The 22,890-nt window shown below is 41.9% G+C and overlaps 1 protein-coding gene across 3 annotated transcripts in view; it reads right to left on the minus strand.

Annotated features, from left to right (window-relative positions):
- Nucleotides 1-22,890, minus strand: part of NRP1 (neuropilin 1) — a 136,024-nt gene that overhangs the window by 52,924 nt on the left and 60,210 nt on the right. For all 3 annotated transcript variants that reach the window (XM_081163544.1, XM_081163543.1, XM_081163542.1), the window contains exons 3-6: nucleotides 21,516-21,697; nucleotides 14,439-14,666; nucleotides 5,458-5,613; nucleotides 3,111-3,277 (exon numbers count right to left, since the gene is read on the minus strand). In XM_081163544.1, coding sequence (XP_081019670.1) covers nucleotides 3,111-3,277; nucleotides 5,458-5,613; nucleotides 14,439-14,666; nucleotides 21,516-21,697 — 733 coding nt within the window. The remainder of the gene's footprint in view (nucleotides 1-3,110; nucleotides 3,278-5,457; nucleotides 5,614-14,438; nucleotides 14,667-21,515; nucleotides 21,698-22,890) is intronic.

Below are 22,890 nucleotides of genomic sequence, written 5' to 3' on the forward strand. Positions count from 1 at the left end.
TAGATCACTGTTGTTGTTGCAGCTGAGGACTCCCAAGGCAGTTAAGGAAATACAAGCTCACCTTAAGAACAGCATCTAATATTTACAGGACTTTGATGCTCTTGTGTATATTTGCATCACTCACAATTGCACTCTAATCCAGGTACTATATTTTGCATTACCCAAGATACAGCATTACTGGTTTTGGCAGTTCCAAGAAGAGACCTCAGGAACTTACTGCAGATTTTTGTAAGCCCCACTCAGTATTACACTCCCTTAATCTGCTGCTGGAGGTACTGGACTTGCTCAGCCTCGTAATGAGGCCACACTTGAAATACATTTCCATTCATTTTGTAATGAACTTTTTGCATATTTGCTACCTCCAGTCTTCTCTTCCTTGAGATTAACTTTCAAAATTATTTTCACTTTCCTGCTGCCATCGTTTTGTTTTGTTTTGTTTGTTTTGCTGCCATGTGAACCTCTTGACTTCATCTAAATGCTTGCTTAGAGCAAGCTACAGGGAGAAATTACAACTTGCAAGTTAGATTTCTGGTTCTCTTTTACTAAATTGTGGAGCGGGGAATATGGAAGCGGGTTTTCTTTTAAAAAGAAGTGGGAATAAAAATATGGAATGCAATTTTTATGTTTGCTACACTTCTGCGAAGATAAGTGACAGCAATTAACGCCAACGTCGTTTGATTTATAGTCAAGGTTTGCTTAATTTCCCTGCTACTTATTCCTTGGGAGTTAGAATCAACTGATTTCTGTTTGCTACGGTGAAGTGTGATTAAGTTTATCATTTACAATTAACTGGTTTTCAGCAGCTCAGGATGTGCTGAGGCCTCATAAGCTGGACACCTGAGAGTCCCATTGTGTACCAAAGGATCAGGAATGAAAGATTTCCCCTGACTTTCTTCCCCTGGCTGATTACCACTCAACATGTTTTTAAGCTTTCTTGCAGACAGCAAACCTCAGAGGAAACACTGATGCGAACGCTCTTATTGATGGTTAATGATGCATTATTCTTATATGTCAGCTCGATATTTCCTATGGAAAACAATAAAAGCCCAAAGAATGCCCCAGTTATTTAAACTACTGGAAGCTTTCAATATTGCATTATTAATCTAACAAATGTGAACATTTCTCTCCTGACTCCTGCTGTCATCAACTGCATTTAGACCACAATTAAAGAGGAAAGTGGAGATTCTAATTAAATAGTAGAGGGGGGAAATGTTCTGATATTTATGATAACTGGGTCTTTGAATTCTTAACAAACTCCCTTTTGTAAAACAAAAAATAACAATTGAACAACCCAGCAGCATTCATTGGGTTGAATTCTCTAACAAATAATTTTAATGTGGCCATAAATGATAGGTAGGTCTGGTTACACAACAGTACTAGAAAATTATTGAGGTAGAGAAGTGCTTACTGCTCACTTGAACAAAATGGATCAAGCATAAAACGAATTATTTCAAAGGTGTAGGAGTGAGGTAAGGTGGTGAAGAGGAAGAGGAGGCACCAAATCTTGTAAACATTTCCTCTATTCCCCTCTGCAGAAATAAGAACACCAATTCCCATTCTATGTGGCAGCGGGAAACAAAAATATATGAATGAATATTTCTGCATTCATTTTATAACAACAGCTGTATGGTACCGCATCAGAAACCAACTCTCAAAACCAGGATGGGTCATAAGTATATTCAGATACAGCTTTCTACAATGCCACAAAGAACCTGCTCCTTGGTGCAGAGGAATGGGGGAAAGAGTTAAGAAAATTCACACCCTGACACATGGTCCTGAACTGGGGCCAAAATGTGGCTTTCATCTCAGCATCTTAATCAGAATTCTCTGCATATGAGTAAAAATATGTTTTAATTTTTCTAAAAAGGTACATATGACATATGGTTCAGTGGGTGAATACTGACAATTGCTTACCACAATGTACATGTAACCATTAGATAGATTGGTTTTCTGTACCATGCTGCCAAATGGAATGGGGAATATCACTGCACAACAGGCAGACTTAAATAGCCTTAATTTTATTTATTGCACCTTGGCCCTTATATTTTCTATTCTGTGTTCAGGATTTCATACTCCTTGATTTCAGAACTTTTTTACACTTAACAAAGGCAATTGCAGTATTTGCCTTATACTCAGGGTGGTATTCAACTTAGTTTTACACAGGGTAAAGGTAAAGGGACCCCTGACCATTAGGTCCAGTCGTGGACCTTCTGGGTCATGTGGCCAGCATGACTAAGCCGCTTCTGGCAAACCAGAGCAGTGAACGGAAACGTCATTTACCTTCCCGCCAAAGCGGTACCTATTTATCTACTTGCACTTTGATGTGCTTTTGAACTGCTAGGTTGGCAGGAGCAGGGACTGAGCAATGGGAGCTCACCCCGTCATGGGGATTTGAACCACCAACCTTCTGATCGGCAAGTCCTAGGCTCTGTGGTTTAACCCACAGCGCCACCTGCGTCCCTTTTTTACTCAGGGTAGAGCCACTGAAATTAATAGTCCTAACTTAGTCATGTTCATTAGTTTTAATGGATCTACTCTGCAGTAAAAGTTGAATACCACCCCTGGTTCCACACTGTCTTAGTGGTCTACCTATGGGTCTAATGTTCTGATGTACAGAAAACAATAGGCTTATCTCATTTTTACTTTAAATTTTGCAAAAGACACAGACCTTCCAAGGTGAAATTCTCTCTCATTTCCTCATGGCACCAAGCAGCTATTGAGTACTGTTCTTGTGAAAGCTACCACAGGCTGCTCAGCAGACCATTTCACTTTAAGTGCTTGTTAAACTAATATTGACTTTTCTGACTAAACCAAAACCTCTGTTATTTGTGCCCAGAAAAATGAAGAGGGGAAAAACCATGCAGGAAGTGAAAGAATGCATCTTCTTGACCTTTCCTTTCTCTCCCTCCACCTCATACCTAGTCTATTTGTAATAAACATCTAACGGGGGAGTTGAAATATTCATGCCTAGGACTCTGTGTTATGCAGGAAATTTTTTTCTCTATACACTGGTGCATTTACCTTTAAAATGACTTTGCCTCTCCTGCTTTCTTTGAAACACCCCACCAGAGTTGTAATTTTTACAGATGTGGGTTGGTTGTCTTTCATACCTGTATCCATTCTCTGTTGGAATCTTCTCCAGGTGTCCACCCATTTTCAGGGTAATTTAATCTGGACCTTTCAGAAGACCAGTTGGTGCTATACTGGGAAGAGGCACTGATTTGGTCAGAATGTATTTCACCAGATTCCATACCAAGAGGTTCAGCACACTGGAAATCTGAAAATAACAATGCTGTCAGTAGCACATAAGGTTCACAAAATCCAAAATAGCTATGACAAGAGGCAGTGGCTGCAATCCATATCCCAATGAAGACAATGGCAAAGTAACGCTGAAATTAACATCTCCGTATTTCACCCTTTCCTGCTTTGAAGGGGATGCCCAAGTACTGTGACCTGTGACTTTATCAAATGAGGCCATAGCAGTTCTTCTACTACTGACAATTGTGGTCAAGTTTTTGAAAGCACTCAAACACAGTGGAAGACACAAACCGATGCAAGAACTACTCATCTTGACTCTATGTGTCTAGCTTCCTTGGTTGTGTGTTTGTAGAAATATAGGGCTACAAATATCAAAAATAATACACGAATACAAAGACATGGAGGGCCTTTGCTGGAAGCTCTTCATGTTCTTTATGTCAGACTTATGTCATAAATCACTCTAATATTACAAAATTTCTGAAATGTTGGCAAGTTTTGAAATAACCAAGGTATATAACCATGGTAGCCCAGCATGTGCAATTTCCATTGCAAGAAAAAAGGGGTGAGTATTCTGAGAGAGAGGATAATGGACTAAATTACCCCATCTTTCCTTCAAAAAACTCAAGGTGGTGAACACATGCTGCTCTCCATTTAATCCTCACAACAACCAAATGAGGCATATTAGTGTTAGATATGGTGATTGGCCCAAGGGCACCCAGTAAGCTTGTGGCTTAAGCATGGATTTGAACCAGACTTCCCTGTCAAAAGTCCAGCTCTCTACCATGCTGCCTCCATATTTTACATATACAGTAAACTTCAGCTTTAAAAGCTGCTGCTCTAGTCTTCACATACTCCCTTTACGTGGGATATAAAACAGGCCTGTCTGTATGATGAGCATTAAATTCAGACCAAAAAAATGCATTAAATGTTAACAAGAGATGTGGAATAAAATGTTTAAAAAATCAGAAAGCGGCCATGATGTGACAGGGGTATGATTAACCTTGTATCCCCTACAATTTTAATTCTATTTGAAGGTTTAAAAACACACCCATGACCAAAAATGAGATCTAGTCGATCAGCATTTTCCCTGAGGGAAACAATTCTGTGAAGTCAAACAGAAAAATTACAACTGGCTTTTAAGAGACATTATTAAGAGGCAAGTCAGACTTTGCTATGCTGTAGAATCTCCATCTGAAATGTTGAATTTTGTACAGATGTCAACTATTGTTTTGATCAAAGACAATACAAGAGGCTCTGTAGATGAGGTATTAAAAGCTTGGATCTGCTGGGCAAGAGTCAAGAGCTCCTGCATAGTTTACTACTACACTTGTTATTTATAATTGCATTTATATCCCACTTTTCCTTCAAGGAGCTCAATGTGGCATCAGTGGTTCTACCCTCTCTCCAGCTGATCTTTCCAATAACTCTGCAAAGTAGCTTAGCCTGAGAGACAGTGGTCAGCCCAAATGAGCTTCATGGCTGAGTCAGGATTTGAACTCTGGTTTCCCAAGTCCTAGCCCAACTCACTAATCACTACGACACTCTAACTCTGGGTGGGAATTCACCATCCCTGGATAGTCGACAGATTGTCAGATGCTGGAGCAGCTCCCCCTGTCACATCAACATTTCTTTCAATGGATTTTGACCCTCAGACCTCTGTTCTTGCCTTTGCAGAAATGAGGTGCAAAACACAGACTGCAATGTTAGACAAAATGTTGTGTACATTAAATTGGTATTTTATATTGTGGCTGTATATATGCGGTAGTTTAAAGTGGATGAACGCCATCCACACAACGTTGTAGTCATCCAAGTAGCATTCTGCATCTTCCAACCATTTAACCAGGATTTTCCTGATACTCGGATAACGTAATAAGGAGCAGAATTCTATTTAAAAAATCGTATGCAATCCAGCTGTGGACATACTTCTAGACTTCTTCGTCTGGATGTTATTGTTTAGATCTACTCCTCTACATTTCTACAGGGAAGGGAGAATGTCTCCACAACGTTGCGACTTTTTAGACAAATAAATTTGAGCGGAAATGTCTTCTCCTGCCCTTGGGTGGTTGCTTTAAAAACAGATGCACAAAGGGCTCTTATTTATCTAAGGCTTCTTTAAATATTTCATGCAGCACCCAGCAGGTGAGGAGACAGGACAGACAGTATTCAGCACACAGCTCTGTAGGATGGATAAACACTGACCTTCCGACACACTGTTCTGCAGGACAGTGTAGTTTGCAGAGAATCCTTCTTTTGCTATTGCGCTGTCGGTGTAGAAAACCATGGAAAGAATGCCGGTTGAAGAGCGGACACGGCCTGGTGTGTTTTGCCCACAGTATCGGCCTATGTGAGGACCAACTGAAAGGAAAAAAGAGCACAACGGTGAAGTCTCCACAACAATAGAAGATGGCATTCTATGCACACCCGAAGAGAGGCCTCACAGAAAATTGGAAACGCCCTTAATTTGGCATCTCTTGCCCCCCTCCAGATGTTGTTATTGTGCATTCATGATGATTTCTGCTCATGATGCTTTTGGACATTCAAAACTGTTTGTGCCTGCAGAAACATACCATCCAACCCCGGAATGTGGCAAATTGGGACATGACCTCAATGGAGGCTGCGGCCCCCATCTTACTTTGGCCCTGCTCCTGCCCCCTCTCAGCTCCCTCCCTCCCTCGTACCTTCACCTTCCTCCTCGGCCACTGCAGCCACCACTAGTGTACTTTTAGAAGCCAGCACTGGGGCAGCTTCTGTAAATCTGGGATGGCCCACTTAAAACGGGACAGTTGCAAGGTATGCAAACATTTTTTTTGGGGGGTGTCATACTGCTTCATTTCCCATCAGTGCATGCCCTGCAGCTTCCTGCTGAAATCCTGTAACATTTTATACCACGAATGTTTGGAAGCACCTCAAAACAACTAATAAAGCCATATCAGCCCATCACTAATGCACTGTTACTGCGTCAAAAACATGTTGCCGAATATATCCACAATGATACACCAGCTATTAACCAAAACAAATTATAGTTCCATGCTACCACAAACCCTTGCTCCTACAGTATTTACTTATTTATAAAAAATATTTACAGACTGCAATATATATCAGAATGGTGCACAAGAATACCTATGTAAAACAAAAGCCACATAAAAATTCTTGACCGTCAGCTGTTATGGAAATTCTCTTAATTGACTGCATAAGTTTGGGGATCTGGAAATGATTTCAGCAGGCATTTAAAGGTTAAAACAGAAGGCACCAACCAACAGTATGGGGGAAGGGACATAGCTCAGTGGTGGAGCATCTGCTTTGCATGCAGAAGGTCCCAAGTTCAATCCCCAGCATCTCCAGGTAGGACTGGGAGAGAACCCGGTCAGAAACCCTGGGGAGCTGCTTCCAATCAGCATAGGCATTACTGAGCTAGAGGGTTCAATGGCCTGACTCAGTATAAGACAGCATCCTGTACTCCAGTACAAAAACCCAGGGGGAAATGGCAACATACATTTATGGGGGGGGGGGGAGAATTATGATCACAATTGTTAGTAAAAAGGCACACAGTTACAAGCACAAAGGAACCTTTGCCAACAAAACAAAGGGGTCCAGCTGGTCCAGCCTGCACTACTAGTTCCGTGAAATAAAGCTCACCATCCGTACATGAGAAATGAGAACACAGTCAAGACTCAGTGAACAAGGCAATGGGAAGGAAAGGTGAATCGCACTGAAACAAACAGAAACTCAGGCATACACAGGACATAAACACAGACTGAACAGAAGGGCAACCTCTTAAATTGGATCACAAGAATGCATTGAACATAACCTTGCAGTAAAGCAACATCAGAACATTATAGTTGCATGCATATGGTAAAGTAGCACCACAGCTTCAATATAAACACTAATTAGTGACATGGCAAATTAAAAAGTTGCACACTGTCATTTCCCATGTCACTCATCAGTGCTTATATATAATGATGTGATATCTTTATATGGTATGCAACCTCCTTGTTTGCTTTGGTGTGTCTAGGTGACACCTTGATGCCGGTTTATCACACTGGTATGTTGCATACATTCTGGTTTCAAGAGGTTGCCCTTTTGTTATTCTGCTTGTGTTTACAACCGTGAATTGCTGGCTGTGCCTCTGCAGGATATGGTATACTTGAGCATCTATGCTCATTCATTAGTATGTTCACAGGGCAAGCTGTCATGGATTGTTCAGTAAATTCAGAGAAATGCCTAAGTGATTACAATTGCCCAGTAATCAATGGCTCCCTCCTTCCCTTGCACTGTCCATTCCTATTTGTGCTTTCAACAGCTTCCAGCTTGAAACATTCCCCCTCTGCTCATATTATGGCCTGTGCCACCAAGAAAATAATTCACTTTGAGTATGAAATATTTCCTTTCCATTATGGTAATATCCCTCAGAGGCATTCACCAAAGATATATGCCAGTGAAATCACCTCTGGAAGTTTAAGAACAACAAATCTTTTGCTAGTAAAAAAAATAATAATCTATAACCAGATTGGCTGAACTTCCTAAGCCTAAGAGCCTCTTACCACAATTTCCATATGGCTGAGAGCCAAAAAGCACAGATTCTGTTCCTTCCCATGCATTTGCTTCTCTGCTCGCAAGAACAAAATCAGCACTCATTGCCTCTTTTCCTGCAGTAGCTTTCCCCATAAGTCCCCAAGTCCTACCTCAGCTTTTCATAGTCCCCTCACATCCACCCTTCTCTCCCTGCCTCACCTCCTTCAGCCAAAGTGTTTCTGCTTACCCTTTTCTCTCAATTCCATGGGCTCCCTGCAAATTTCAAATACCACTGAAAACAGTGGGTGGCCAGCATTTAAACACACAACATATTCAAAACACATGGCTTGCCCCAGAGAATACTGTGAACTGCAGTCTCCTGCTCAAAGATGTATAGTTCTCAGTACCCTTAACAAACAATTGTTCCCAGGATTCGTGTGCTTTAAATGTATGGTGCACAGACACCATTATTCTATGCCACGTTTTCTAGCCTGGTACTCTACTGATGCAACTCCCATCATGTATGATCCTTGGCCGTGCTTGCCAGACCTGATGGGAATTGCAATCCAAAATATCTGGAGGGTACCAGTTTGCATAAAGCTACTATACTGTATGTCATTCCTCTCTGTTGCGTACTAATGGTAACTCTTTAACTGCAAGACAGAAACTCCTCCAGGGTATGTAGGTATGGTTACGAAACTCTCCCTGCAATAAGGTGAGATCACAAGTAACTGCTGCGTGTCCTCACAGCAGAAGAGGGGAAATCCCCATAAGAAAACTGCTAGGACATAGAAAAGGCAATAGATTTAGTGGCTGTTAAAAAAAAAGAAAAGGTAAAGGACTCCTGACAGTTAAGTCCAGTCGCAGACGACTCAGGTTGTGGCGTTCATCTCGCTTTACAGGCCGAGGGAGCCAGCGTTTGTCCACAGACAGTTTTTCCGGGTCATGTGGCGAGCATGACTAAGCCGATTCTGGTGCAACAGAACACCGAAACCAGAGCAGCGCACGGAAACCCTGTTTACCTTCCCACCGGAGTGGTACCTATTTATCTACTTGCACTTTTTGGCATGCTTTCGAACTGTTAGGTTGGCAGGAGCTGGGCCTGAGCAACGGGAGCTCACCCTGTGGTGGGGATTCAAACCACCGACCTTCTGATCGGCAAGCTCAAGAGGCTCAGTGGTTTAGACTACAGCGGCACCCGCATCCCACTTAGTGGATGTTAGTGTATGTGAAGAAGCGATGAGGAAAAAGATGAATAGCAAGACAGAGCCAACAGTTTAACCATGAGTGATTCAAACAGACTTAATAGTCTGTTTAAAATTTGGCAATGCCCACACGTGTGCACAGCAGTTTCTAAGTACTGAGCTATGGCACCAAGGCAGACTACTGCTGCTGTTACAGTGGTCTGTGATGGCCCAGAAATAAAAGGCATGTCCAGAACTTACACTGATAGCCTCTGCACTCATTTTGCATGTTGTTTTTGTTTACTTTTTAATTAAGTTTACTAGGACCTATGATGTTTTTCGTATGATGCCCATACGTAACAGAAAGGTTTGGAAAAGAAAGGAAGGGAGGCTGCTTTGTAATTTAGGGAGGTGTATGGCAGCTTAACATGCACCACCCCAAGGCACTGCAAGTGTCTGGCAACTTTTGATGGAGCCATGGAAGTCTCTTCTGCTTTTTTAATCTCCCACGAAGAGATTTTGTGGGGTTTTGTGTGTTTTATCTTGGGGTTTTGTGTGTTTTATCTTGAATCTGACTAGTCAGCATCTGGCCTTTTCCTCTCATTGTTTTCCCTCCTTCTGTCCAATGGGCAAACATCTGTGACTTTGCTCCTTTTCCATTAGGCCCTTTGATCACTGCAGCCATTGACCTTAATGAGGAGGAGAAACGAAGCCACTATAATTCCATACCCTGGTACTTATTCTGAGCCACCCTCTTCACCCCCACCCCATTTCCTGCAAGGATGCTTCCTTTGAAATAGCAAACAGAAGGGAACTTGTTTCAAAGCAGTTTCACACTTTTAAGATTCAGCGTGACTCATGGGTTCATACTTTCTTTAAGACACATACATGGTAATTTTAAATTTTATTTGTCTGAATACTGCCACTAGATATCATGGCTGTGGGCTCGTCATCTAGCTGTGTAAATACAGCAGCCGAAAGCTTTGCAGACTATGATATAAAGGGGTATTGAATTTTCTTACACAACATGTAAGACTTTGCCTACTGAGTTAATGCAATATTGATCTGACCTGAACTGGATAAAATAGAGGTTTTTAGTCTTCCTGTATAAATACAGAGCATTCTTAAACATCTCTCTCTCTCTCTCTCTCTCTCTCTCTCTCTCTCTCTCTCTTCCAATTTCAAGCTTTCAAACTGGCGAATGACAATAAATTACTTAATAATGTGCAAAAGGCGACCACACTAAATGGTTCACTGTGGAGAAAACATCTTGACCAATAATTCATGAGATTATATCACTACCTGCTTAGCTAGAATGTGTCAGTCTTTCTTGAAGGCTCCTATTAATCTTTCCTTGCCTTGTAATTTGTGAGCGAAGGGTCAAATGGATTCCAGCACAACAAATCTACTTGTAGCTGTTTAAATTGGAACTATAGAGTGTCTGGGACCCATTTGAAGCTGCTATTAGAAATTATTTTATTTCGAGATGTTTGGTCCTATTCTGGTAGCATCAGTCCTGGAGCTGTGTGTTTATGAGATTCTGAACTTTCATGTATGGAAATGTAAAGTGAAAATGTCATTTGTTCATTATTATTAATTTGATCTAAGATATTATCATCATGTCAAGAACAATTACACTGCATAAAAACAGACGGTTTGCAATTTTTCAACATTTTGATTGAGAGAATGTGTTAGCTAGCCACCTTTAGTGCAAAGCAGAGTGCAATGCGATTAAAGCTCCACTGGCTTAAAGGGGCAATTAGACACGTACTTATCAGTGGAGTTTAGACTTTCTTATGGCAGGGGTGGAGAACTCCTGTGCCCTGTAGATGTTGCTGTATTACCACTTCCATTATCCTGACCAAGGCTATACTGACTGAAGTTGATGGGAGTTGGGAGTCCAGCATGTTCTAAATCCAGGCCATATGGACTAATTGCACCAATGTAAGCATGCAGTTCTGCATTAGCAAAGGCTGTCCATTTCCCCCCAAGAGCAAAAAAGCACCCCATATGGCAGGGAAGCCCTTATGCGAGTAAGGAGTCTTTCTCTCCATAGAATAATATAAAGAACTCCTTTATGAGCAGGGGGAATATTTTCAGAGCAATCTTATATGTGTCCACTACTGAGTTTAACTGAGCTTACTCCTAGCTAAGTGTGTATAGGATTGCAGGATCCTAGCACCCTACTTGACATGGATCAACCAGGGCCAGTGTGGCAGATGGTCAACCAGACAAAGATTCAGGATCCCTACACATACAAGATCCCTCTCCTTTCAGGAGCAGGGAGCTAGGAACAAAGCAGTGAGAGAGTTATGCAGAGCCAGCAATGTAGATACATTTAGCCCAAGTGTCCTGTGTCTGCTCCGATGTTAAAATGGGGCTTCTCTTTCAGGACTTTCTCCCTGGTGGATGGCTACTCCACAAATACCCCCCTTTCAAACTCAAGCCTCTGCTTTAGGTTCTTAGGGAGTGGCCATGTGATCCATTAAGAAGAGCCACCAAAGATCAAGATCCTATGATTCTATTCCCCTTTCTGTGGTGCATGTGATGGAATGTTTTCTCCTATAATTTTGTTTCTGCCATTGATATTGAAATTAATCCCAAGGCCATCCCTAGACATTTTATTGACTGAGCTCCACCCCCCCAACAATCCCAAGACATTTTTCTGCCTGAACACCCCCCTCCCCCAAAAAAAATACATGCACAGAAGCTGGTTGGATCAGCAGTTGAATCTTCAACACTGGTGATGGGATGGCATCCTCCACCACACTGGAGACAGCAGGCTAGATTAGGGGGACCACAAAAGGTTGTGGGGCTACAAAGGGGAATGGGGGAAATTTAAGAGGAACAGGTGAGGGCTGCTGTTGTGCTCCAAAATCTGCCCTCTTAGGCAGTTGCTTCACTCTTCCCAGTGGTTGGGTCAGCCCTGAAAGCAGAGGCTTGACTCTGCAGGGTAAGGCTGAGTCCTCCAGCAATTGTCCACATTGCCTCCTTTCTCTGTGAGATGGACCATTTTCCAGGACCCCTGACACAGTCCTGGTGACAAAACTGGAATACAGTAGCCACACCTTGCCCAATTGCTTTAATATCAGCAACCATCTCCTATTGTCAGTGCACATCACACACTCCACCAGCACCATTTTGACAGGAAGAATGTGTTCCACTTCATGTCTTTTAATACAAAATATTAAATAATGACTAATGTTACAAGCTGACATTTCATATACCTACACATACTAAATCATGCACATTTTCAGAGCGCTCCCCTTCTGGGAGAGAGATGCCAGCTAAGTAAGTAGTTATAGAAATATATGTTTTAAATGTCACAATCCTGATTTCTATAGTTTAAACAAAACACACTTTTAATCCAAAGATACATTGGGATGATTATAATACTTGCTCATAATGATTCCAATTCATTCATTTTCTAGAACCAGAAAATTACTACTTCAGCGGCAATAACTTTGACACTAATCTCTTTGAAAATATTTCAAATAATTTGGCTGATTGGTCTTTTTCTCCACATATCATCTGAAATTGAAATTTCCACCGGAGTGCTTTTTGCTGTTTTTAAAAAACCCTATTATTACATTTCAAGGCACAGTTATAATACTGCCTTGAACTGCCACGAGACTGTTCTAATGGACAGGTTAAATACTAGAAAGACCTTCAGTCATTATTTTGCTTCCTCCATTACTCCCCCTTCAGGAGTAATCACCCCCCATTTGTGTAGGATCATGTTGGAGACAGCAGGACCAAGTATGCTAAGCACCACCTTCTCTGTCTCATGCATGAGTTCAAGGTAGAATTTTGCAACCAGGAAGACTTCATGACTTTAGGAGCCTCCATGCTTCAGAAGTTCACCCTCCAACTTGGGGAGGGGAATGAGGACGGCAATACATCTTAAAACAGCAGTCACCATATCCCTGCCACCGTCAGGGGTGACACTGGCTTCCTCCAGTAAAAAGAGCAGCTGTAGCCAGTCAAGGCAGTGTGCTAAGTGAAACCGCTAGCTCCTGTGGCATGGTGAAGAGAGGGCGGAAGGGAGGTCCCTCTCTGACCTGGAAGCAGTGCAGCCAGCATGTCAGGGGACTGCCATTGGAACAGGGAAGGGAGGCAGAGGGGCAGTTGGGATACAGGGAATCTCTGACAATCTTGAGAAGCAGTTCCTCTTCCTGTGGTGAGGAAAGCCACACCTCCAGTGGGGAAGAGGGGAAGGGACCAGAGAATGCTGCTGGGAGTCTCAGCACCGCTCCTGGCCAAGCTGGCCAGCACGCCTCTTCCGTCGCCCACCTTGCGCAGAGGTGTAAAACGCAAAGAAGGAAGGAAGGAAAAGGCTGGGGGTGACTAAGCTCTTATGTTGAGGGAGGACCCAGAAATGGCCACTCCCAGATTCTGCTAGCGATTGAGGCAGACATGAACTTGTGGTTCTGCACTGTAAATAGTTTTGCACCAAAATAAAACCTGTAAAAGACAGGTCCTGGCTGGTTACTCACGAGCAACCACCACTACCATCTGACACAGCATGTGAATGGTGAACATGGGTTCAAGATGTCTTGGCCAGGCTTTGCCTGGCTCCATTGCTCAAATAATTTGAATGTTGCCTCAGCTGGCTGCCTCATTCTGGGCAATGCTTAGAACAACTCTAAGACACGTAGTGGGTGCCTCACGGTTTTCAGTTTCAGCTGTCACTTTTTCTGCACAGGGATTTTATTTGAATTTAGGAAACGGGACAACCAAAATATTTTTCTCTTCCGCTGTTCATTGCCACATGAGCACAAAAAGTTTGAAGAAGTTATCAAGGGCAGTTTGCTTGCACATCACTGCATGTACGACTCCCTTGGCTTAGGGACTTCCTAAGAGGAAGTGCTCAACCTAAGAGAACCATAACGTTAAACTCCACTGAACTTGCAATAGCTGCAGCAAACCACGGGATAATGCCATAAAAACCCTTACATCCTCTCTCCATTAGTGCTAACAACATACAAACTAATTCTCTAGAGCTTGCATCAGCAAGAGATTACCGTAAACGAACCAACTGCAGCTTTGCTGAAATCAAAGGGAGGTATAACGTGTAATATATATATATATCTCAGTGTGTCATTTGGCACAAGGGCAATTTCTAGAGCAGAAAAAGCATGCTATCAAAAACACAAGGCTGTCACTGGAAATGGTGGCTCTGTGTTAATTCATTTCCCCCTCCATAATGTGTAGTTCAATGGACCTCCTGTTCTAATGTCATCATGCTGTGCGTTTTTTCAGTTCCGTGTCACTGACTACTGCTGGTGGGAACAGGGAAATGTTCAATATAATGACATCAAGATACAAGGTATGTCATATGATGGAGGGTGTGGGAACTCTATATGGGATAGCTGTTTTGGGTGGCAAGGTATGTGATAGATGTTAGAAGTCAACATGCCTTCTATAGCATGCTGTGGGATTACAACCCTGCAGCAGGCAGCTCATTTTAGATACGTATCCTACCTTCAGGGAATCCATCCCAGATTTCTAAGCGGTCATAGCGGCAGAACACTCCTGCTGGAGGATTCGAATCTGGTTCCAGTTCAAAGCTTTCAAATTCCAATATAATCTCTGACATCTTTGGTGCAAATACAATATAAGTGCATTCAAGGCTATTGGGATATTTCTCAGGGAATCCTGGTGATTTGATCACCCCACTCATAGACGTGAAGTTTCTGGAGCATTCTGGTCCTGCAGAACAAAAGAAACAAATATAAACACAATATGCTGACTTTGTGCTATTCTGGTTCACTAGAAAACAAATTAGACCATTTTATCTTTCTAAACAGCAGAGCGGCTTTTCGGTGAAACACCTCACTTTAATCACCATATTAATCATCCAGCTAACTTGTTCCTGTTATTGATAATTGGTATTAAAATGTAATTCACATTTATTGCATGAACTCCAATTTTCAATTTGTAGCAGGGTGATAATGGGGAAAAAGAAAAAGAAAACTTGTGCCAGCTCCAAAGAAAGGGGTGTGTGTGTGCAAATTATGACAAAGTCATGTGGGAACAATGAAAGTGTAAGCTGCAGAAATCTCGACAGCCCTAGGGAAATAATTATAGCCCCTTCAAGCTTAAATCTTAAGGCTGACAGCCTTTTATTGGTAAAATAGAAAATTTTGCAAGAGGAGGGGAGTGGATTCGGTAGATGGAGCAGAGGTTTCAGATTCCTAGAGCAGTGACTCAGTAACTCTGCCAGATGTGACCTATGCCTCCTTGACAAACTAGATGTGAAAGGTAATTCGTACTCGTACCAAGGGTGACTTGACTCATTCTGAGCGGTGTTGACACAGGTGCACCAGTAAAGTGTTGCTGTTAGTGAACGCATGATAAACTGTGTGATTACAGGTCGTGTTGCTGGAATCCAACTAATATCGATGTTGACATCCTAACCTTACCCATAAGATCAGCCGTGGTGTTAGCCTTTAGTGTGCTCCACAAAATACCCTCATACAGCAACACTGGATACTGCCCACATAGCTCATCCTGCTGCTTTTATACCAGAGAATTCTCAGTCTCACAAAATTTTATCCCGCTCCCAACTCTTTCACATTAGCTTGATTTAAATTCCATTTTAGAAAATCACCTCTCAGAAAGTGCTTTATAAACGGTGTTTCTGTGTGCTCTGGCTTCCAAACAGTGTTCCGTGGCGGCAGAAGTGGCTTAGTCATGCTGGCCACATGACCCAGAAAGCTGTCGGTGAACAAACGCCGGCTCTCTCAGCCTGAAGCAAAATGCGCGCCACAACCCCATAGCCGCCTTTGACTGGACTTTACCTTTTTACCTATGTACCTTATCTTCACTTTGATGCCGTAAAGTGAAAATAAAAATCCATGCAGGATCACAGCAAGATCCATCTGCATCTGCATCCTTTTCCCAAGAGCATCAAGCCAGATACAACTGGGCCATGAGCAGGCCTTGGTAGTGAAGCTGAGAGACATGGACTTGCAAAAGTCCACATAGTGAGCTCCTAAAATGAGCAGCTCCACCTAGAACTCCCAAATCCCAAACCCTGTCCACCTTATCATGCTAACCTGATTTATGTGATGTGTGAATTGAGCACGGTTGCCTTGGGGAGGCATCATTCCATTGGCCCATGTAATACTGGCCCATGGGGGAATTCCCCATTTCCCATGGGATTCTCTTGCATTCCTTTTGGCCCTCCCAGCACCAACTTTAAAAACACTTCATTGTTAGATGTGGTGTTTCATTTCCCAGTGTGAAGAGCATCCAGTGGGAATGGGGCAAAACTTTTATGTGCTCCTTAGGACCTGCACGAGAACTTAAGAACACAGGAAGCTGGCTTAGGCAGAGTATGACCATGGATCCATCTAACTCAGATTGGCAGTGGCTCTCTGGAATTTCAGACAAGGTTCTCTCCCAATTCTACCTGGGGATTGAACTTCTACAGGCAAGACAGATGTTCTAGAGTTGAGCCATGGCTCTTCTCTTGGCTTCTCAGCTCTACCACCTGACATTCCTTTGCCTGGAGACGCTAGGAATTGGAGATGTCAGCACCAACACTGTTAACTTCTGTACACAAAGCATGTGCTGGAACTATGACATCATCCATCCTTTTAATATTAGGTCAGGTCTGTGGAGCCTACAGTTGAGGCCCGAACCAGTGGGCCTCTTAAAGAGATGTATATGTACACTGAAATCTTAACAAATTTGTGATAATAAATCTCAAGTATAGGTCCACATAAGGAGATTGTATCCTCTTTGGAAATGATGGCAGGAAGCACAGAGAATATTTAGAAAATATCCAGCCTTCCAATACATGCAGTTTCCCAAGAGAAGACTAGTCTGTTAGATGCATATGTATATAAATAATGGCACACCGTAGGAAATGGATTCCTTCTGAAATGATATAAACCACGCTACCTCTTGCTGCTTTGGCTACCATCCAGGCAGAGCGGACGTTCAGGAGCCAATTGAGAAGAATGTGATCTCAGTTCTGAAACAGTACCTGAAGTGCATGAGATGGCAAATCCAGGCCCTAACAAAGTGGTGCATTCTGGCAAAAATGAATCATTGCAGGCTCACTGGTCAAATTCTAATTTGGGAGGTCATACTACAAATGAACTGAATTATAGGTAAAGGCCTAATCTAGCCCTTCCCCTAAATGAGAGATTGGGGACATACAGTACTTTTGTAAAAGCAGCTCTCCAAATATGAGAGGGTCGCTGATGGATAAGGATAGTTGTTAGTACTAGAGATGTCCTATGTATAGAGTGGTGAATTGAAGAAGAGCAGGGAAGGATGTAGCGAGGAAGTAATTGTGTCGTAAGTATTCATCTTTTCTAGCTAGTGTAAAAACTCAGGCTACCTCTGTAAAACAGGACTGAACCAAAATAGGAAGTATGTGTGATACCTTTCATAAGTGAAATGCAACAGCCTTTTTGATATTTTTCTTTTCTTTTCTGGAGGATAGGAAGAGATGATGTTGAGGCAGGAAGGGATGGAAAGCAGGATGGTCTATGAGACTTGGAATGGCATAAAGTCAGACCTGAGCTCCTCCCTGCCTCTCCTGCACTATGCAGCTGCCACCTCCATGGTGGCGCTGTGGGTAAAACCTCAGTGCCTAGGGCTTGCCAATCGTATGGTCGGCGGTTCGAATCCCCACAGCGGGGTGAGCTCCCGTCTCTCAGTCCCAGCTCCTGCCCACCTAGCAGTTCGAAAGCACCCCTAAGTGCAAGTAGATAAATAGGTACCGCTTTATAGTGGGAACGTAAACGGCGTTTCTGTGTGCTGCGCTGGTGCCAGCTCGCCAGAGCAGCTTCATCACGCTGGCCACGTGATCCGGAATTGTCTGCAGACAGCGCTGGCTCCCGGCCTCTTAAGTGAGATGAGCGCACAACCCTAGAGTCGGACACAACTGGCCCATACAGGCAGGGGTACCTTTACCTTTACCTATCTCACACACCTAAACTGACTCCCACTGTCCGTGGTCTGGGGAGCCAACAGAGCTGGGCTGATTACACACAGAACAACTTTATAGCCAAAATCTGGGTGGTGCTGCAGACCAGGAAGGATCAGGCAAATAGTTTCCACTGCCGGTGTAATTATGGTGGAACAGAGAATAAGGTACTTCTGCTGCTAGAATTACCTGTTCAAGCCACCTGGTGTCTGGACAGGCAGTGACGGTCAAGCCTGACTTTATAACGTACCCAATACAATAATTTAATAGATGAACACTAGATAAGAGATTTTGCATTCAGTAAATTTATTAATTCACCATTAATTTGGATGCATTAAAATGTTTAGACGAAAAGTAAACGTGAACTCTGTGTTTCACGGTAACTGTAACTCTTAGACCACAAATACATGTGCAATCCTTTCCATCTCTGTACATGACAATATCGTTTCCACTTTGATATATTGTGGCATAAACTTGAGTTAGAATTACTTTGGGACCTATAACTTTCAATATTCTGACTTTTGTGTGTGCGAATTCTCATTTATAATGTTGCCTTAATGTAACTAATGCCTTTCAGAAGGAGATTTAAAGGATCATACGAGGAAATAAATGCATGAAACTGCTGAGTTGTCACTGAAATGTCAAGGGGAAAGGGCCCCATTGAAAATGCTCACTTTTGCAAATGGCTTATGTAGAGGCTCTTTCAGTAGTTTTCCCAGTGCATACCAACCTTAAAAGTCCATTGCTTAATTGACAAGGCGCTGGAATTGCGGTCTTTAAGAATCTAAATGCTTTTGTTGTGGAAGGAAAACCTTTGTTCCTATAAAAGTTAAGACCCTCGGGGTTTACTTTATTCATTAATTATCTAGTTTTGGTTAGAGGACTCTCTCGGCTTCTGAATGTGTCATTAGTCTGCTTCCAAGTACAGCCAAAGCTCGTGCCAAAAAATGATCTCACTGCTACTCAGTGGCCAGTCAATAAAGATTTGACCAAAGAGCAGGGAGACTAGGGACCATTTGCCAGTCCTTCTAATAGTGGAAAACCTTCCTGCTACCCTCAGGGTTGCATTCTAGTAGTACAGCATTCACTCACAGCATGCTAGGTTTAGGTAGGTAGCCGTGTTGGTCTGACGCAGTCAAAATAAATAAAAAATTGTCCAGTAACACCCTAGAGACCAACTAAGTTTGTTCTTTGGGAAAGATTGAGGGTGAAAGGAGAAGGGGACGACAGAGGACAAGATGGTTGGGCAGTGTTCTTGAAGCTACCAACATGAGTTTGACCAAACTGCAGGAGGCAGTGGAAGACAGGAGTGCCTGGCGTGCTCTGGTCCATGGGGTCACGAAGAGTCGGACGCGACTAAACGACTAAACGACAACAAAGTTTATTCTGGGTATAAGCTTTCATGTGCATGCACACTTCTTCAGATACACTGAAACAGAAGTTACCAGACCCTGAAAACTATGGAGAGACCTGGTCTGAATAGACATATTGGACTCTTATCTCATTACATATGCTAAAGCTATTTTTGTTCATCTGCATACTTTCCCTTGCTTTTTCCTGTAGGACTAATTGCAGTCGTTAACAGTCGTCAACAGCTTTACCATACCTTTGAGTCAATCACCCATCTCCTACTACCCTTCTGAGAAAACCCCCACCCCACCCTCCCACTATATATTAGGGTCTGGTGACATCTGTTTCAGTGTATCTGAAGAAGTGTGCATGTGCACGAAAGCTTATACCCAGAGCATGCTAGATGTGAGGTGTTGCTTGAAAACCTATGTTACGTACCACCCACCACCCACTTCCTTAGCAGAAATGCTCTGATTATGTTCTTCATTATCTGCTCCCTTTGTTTTCTGTGGGAATCCTGAGTGGACAGAATAACTTATCAACTGCAAAGCTTACCTCATTAATAAAAACTGAAATGTTTTATTGTATTTATTATTTCATTTATGTTCCACCTTTCCTCCAAAGCCCTTAAGGTGGCATACATGGTTGCCCCCCTCCCTGCTTTATTCTCACAACCACCCTAGGATACAGGTTATAAACCACATAGCAAACAGCCACTATTATAAAAATTCTAAGTAAAGTGTGTGTGTGTGTGTGTGTGTGTGTGTGTGTGTGTGTGTGTGTGTTTGCTTTAAAAATATCAACAGCATTGCTCTTGGACTCCACAGTTTTGTTATTAGGAATAGTGGATGAGGTGACACCAAATAAATTTAAGAAAATAGTGAGCAGTGTTAATTACTGTGAGAATATTGCTGAATGCTATCAGTATTACAGTACTACGAGTAGTACAGTAGCACAGAATCCTAATAGTAGGAAGGATGTGAAAATGCAAAACTAATTAACTAAATAAACCAGTGGATTATTTTTATAAATTTATTCAATAATGGAACAAAAGAGCTAATTGCCAGTATACTGGAAGAGAGGTCTTGGAACTAAACTTAACAAATCCAATAATAGCAGAATGGTTTTTAATTACACATTTAATTAAACATCCAAACATATGATGTAATTTAAATTAAGATGCATCATTATATTTTTTTCTCAGCCAACACTTCCCTTTAGGTACATGAACTTTATCTCTTTATTTAATGAAAATGTAAGAATGTCGCCACACAGCTCCCATTGGAGGATTTGCAGTGCCACAGCACAAACCTGGATTTGAATGAAGTCAGGGCTGGGTTGAGGAGCAAAACTAAAGGCAGGTTGCACAACAGCAGTGAGTATGGCATGGGAGTAAGAAAGGGAAGACACCGAGAGGGGAAACGGAAGTTTGAATAAAGCAGGGATGGAGGGAAATGAGAGGAAATTTGGCAGTTTTAAACAACAGCAGAGGTCTAAAAAAAGTGCCTTGAAGTTTAATGTGAACAAGCCGTTTGCTGGTGCACAAGTTCAATCCTGGCACAATGTTCTTGGCTTGTTTGGATTTAGATCAAACAGCAAACCAAAGCTTATGATTTCTTGCCCCTGGAGCAGTATGGTCAACAAAGCTGCTTGTTTGTGTTAAACCATAGTTCAGCATCAATTATGGTTTAATATAACATGTGAACAAAGACATGGCGATTTAAGCATGTCCTGTCATAAGCAGCAAAAGGATTATTTCTGTTAGGGATAAGGGAAGAGAGCAAGTGTGGGCAACCTGTGGTCCTCCAGAGGTCTTCAGACTTTAACGCCCATCAGCAAAGGCAACATGGTCAACGGTCAGTGGTGATGTGAGTTATAGTGCAACAATATCTGGAGGGTCACCAGTTCCCCACCCCTCCAATAAAGGAAGTTTATAACCATCATGACTTTCTTGTATGATTTCCATAAAAACACTACTGAAAACAGAATGCTAGAAGATATGAATGGTAAATATGTTTTCATCAAGATAGGCTAAGAGATAGCAACTTAACTACAGTTACTCTCTGAGCTCCATGGGTGAGTAGACATTTGAACACAGGATTCCTATTAATACAACACTCTTGCCACTGATCCGTTACAAATTGCTATTTTAATTACCCCCATCCCCAATACTAGGCCTCTTCAGTTTGAACAATCCCTACTGTTAATATTTTAGGCTTGAAATAATTAGCGTGACAAAACAACCTTAAATTATTTTTGCTCACCTTTTTTGAAAATTTCATAGCGAATGGAAAAGCCTGCTCCATGAGTTTCATAATCAGAGACAAACTTGATTAAGAGGTATGGTCCTGTAGATATCACAGGAGGAGGGGCGATCTTGCCGCAAAACTTTCCCCATACTCTGCCATTTGCGTTGTCTCCATCAATCACTTCAACATAATCGTACCTGGTAGATAAATTGAAGAAAGAAACTTTTAACTTCCAGGAAAGAAAAGAGAGCTAATTAATTTAGGAACCATAGCCATGCAGCATACATAATGAAGAAAAATGCTAGCCTGTTTGGAAGCTGCGTTATTCTGAGAGATGTAAGCAAAATGCAATAATTAAAATGGACTACATCATGTCTGTAGACATCATCTGGCAACATGGAACTATTAGGAAGAATGGTGCCCATTATGCTTACAGACAATGTCAGCTAAAGTAACCAATTAACAAGAAAAAGGAAATCTCATGAGCACAATTCTGTATTATTAAATTGCATCCTTTGTCTATAGCGGCATTGTTATCAATACATAATACACAGCGTTCTTTTCAAATGGCGAAGTTCTCGCCTGAATTCTAAAATGCCTTTTCAGCTTTAATTTCTGCATAATACTTTAATTTCTGTATGTAGCTCTCTAAACATAGGTCCAGAGAATAATTTATGAAGCTCTAAATATTTAACGCTCTTTACTACTCCACTGTATATCTTAGCACATATCCTTTTTGCATCACATCACTTTAAATATCTGTATAACATTAGATCTGTTGCACACACAAAAAAGAACACGGCTTTAAGTTTTATATTGAAATGTCTAATCTAAGTGACTGGATTGATTATATTCATACAGAACACAATAATGATAATTTATATCCTACTGTTTCATCTGCATGGGCATGTTAAAATACACTTCTGTATAATAAACTCCAAATGAAAGGATAAGAGATGAATATTGCATTGATTGAAAATGCGTATCTGCCTTATACAAACTCAGCCATTACTCTATCTAGCTTAAAGTGGTTCACTCTGACTCAAGGCAGGTCTTCAGTGCCGTAGAGCAGGACTTCACCACCAGAGAACCTTTCAACCATAGATACTGAGGACTGAACCCAAAACCTTTTCAATGCAAGACACAGATTCTACTAAGGAGTTATGCCCCCTCCCTTATTGATATTGGAAGTTTACCTAAGTATAAGAGTGAAATCAGAAGCTAAAAAATTTATGGGTCAATGGCCAGGACCAAAAGAATCACATAACTGGTTCTGCACACCAAGGAAAGCTATGGGCTTGTTATTTCACGAATTTCCCAATGTGCTATTGCAGTAATCCTCAAAAGAACTTCATCTCATTTTAAATGCTTTAGAATGCTTTCTATTATT

The sequence above is a fragment of the Podarcis bocagei genome (genome assembly GCF_964188305.1).
Source record: "Podarcis bocagei genome assembly, chromosome: 12".
Lineage (NCBI taxonomy): Eukaryota > Metazoa > Chordata > Lepidosauria > Squamata > Lacertidae > Podarcis > Podarcis bocagei.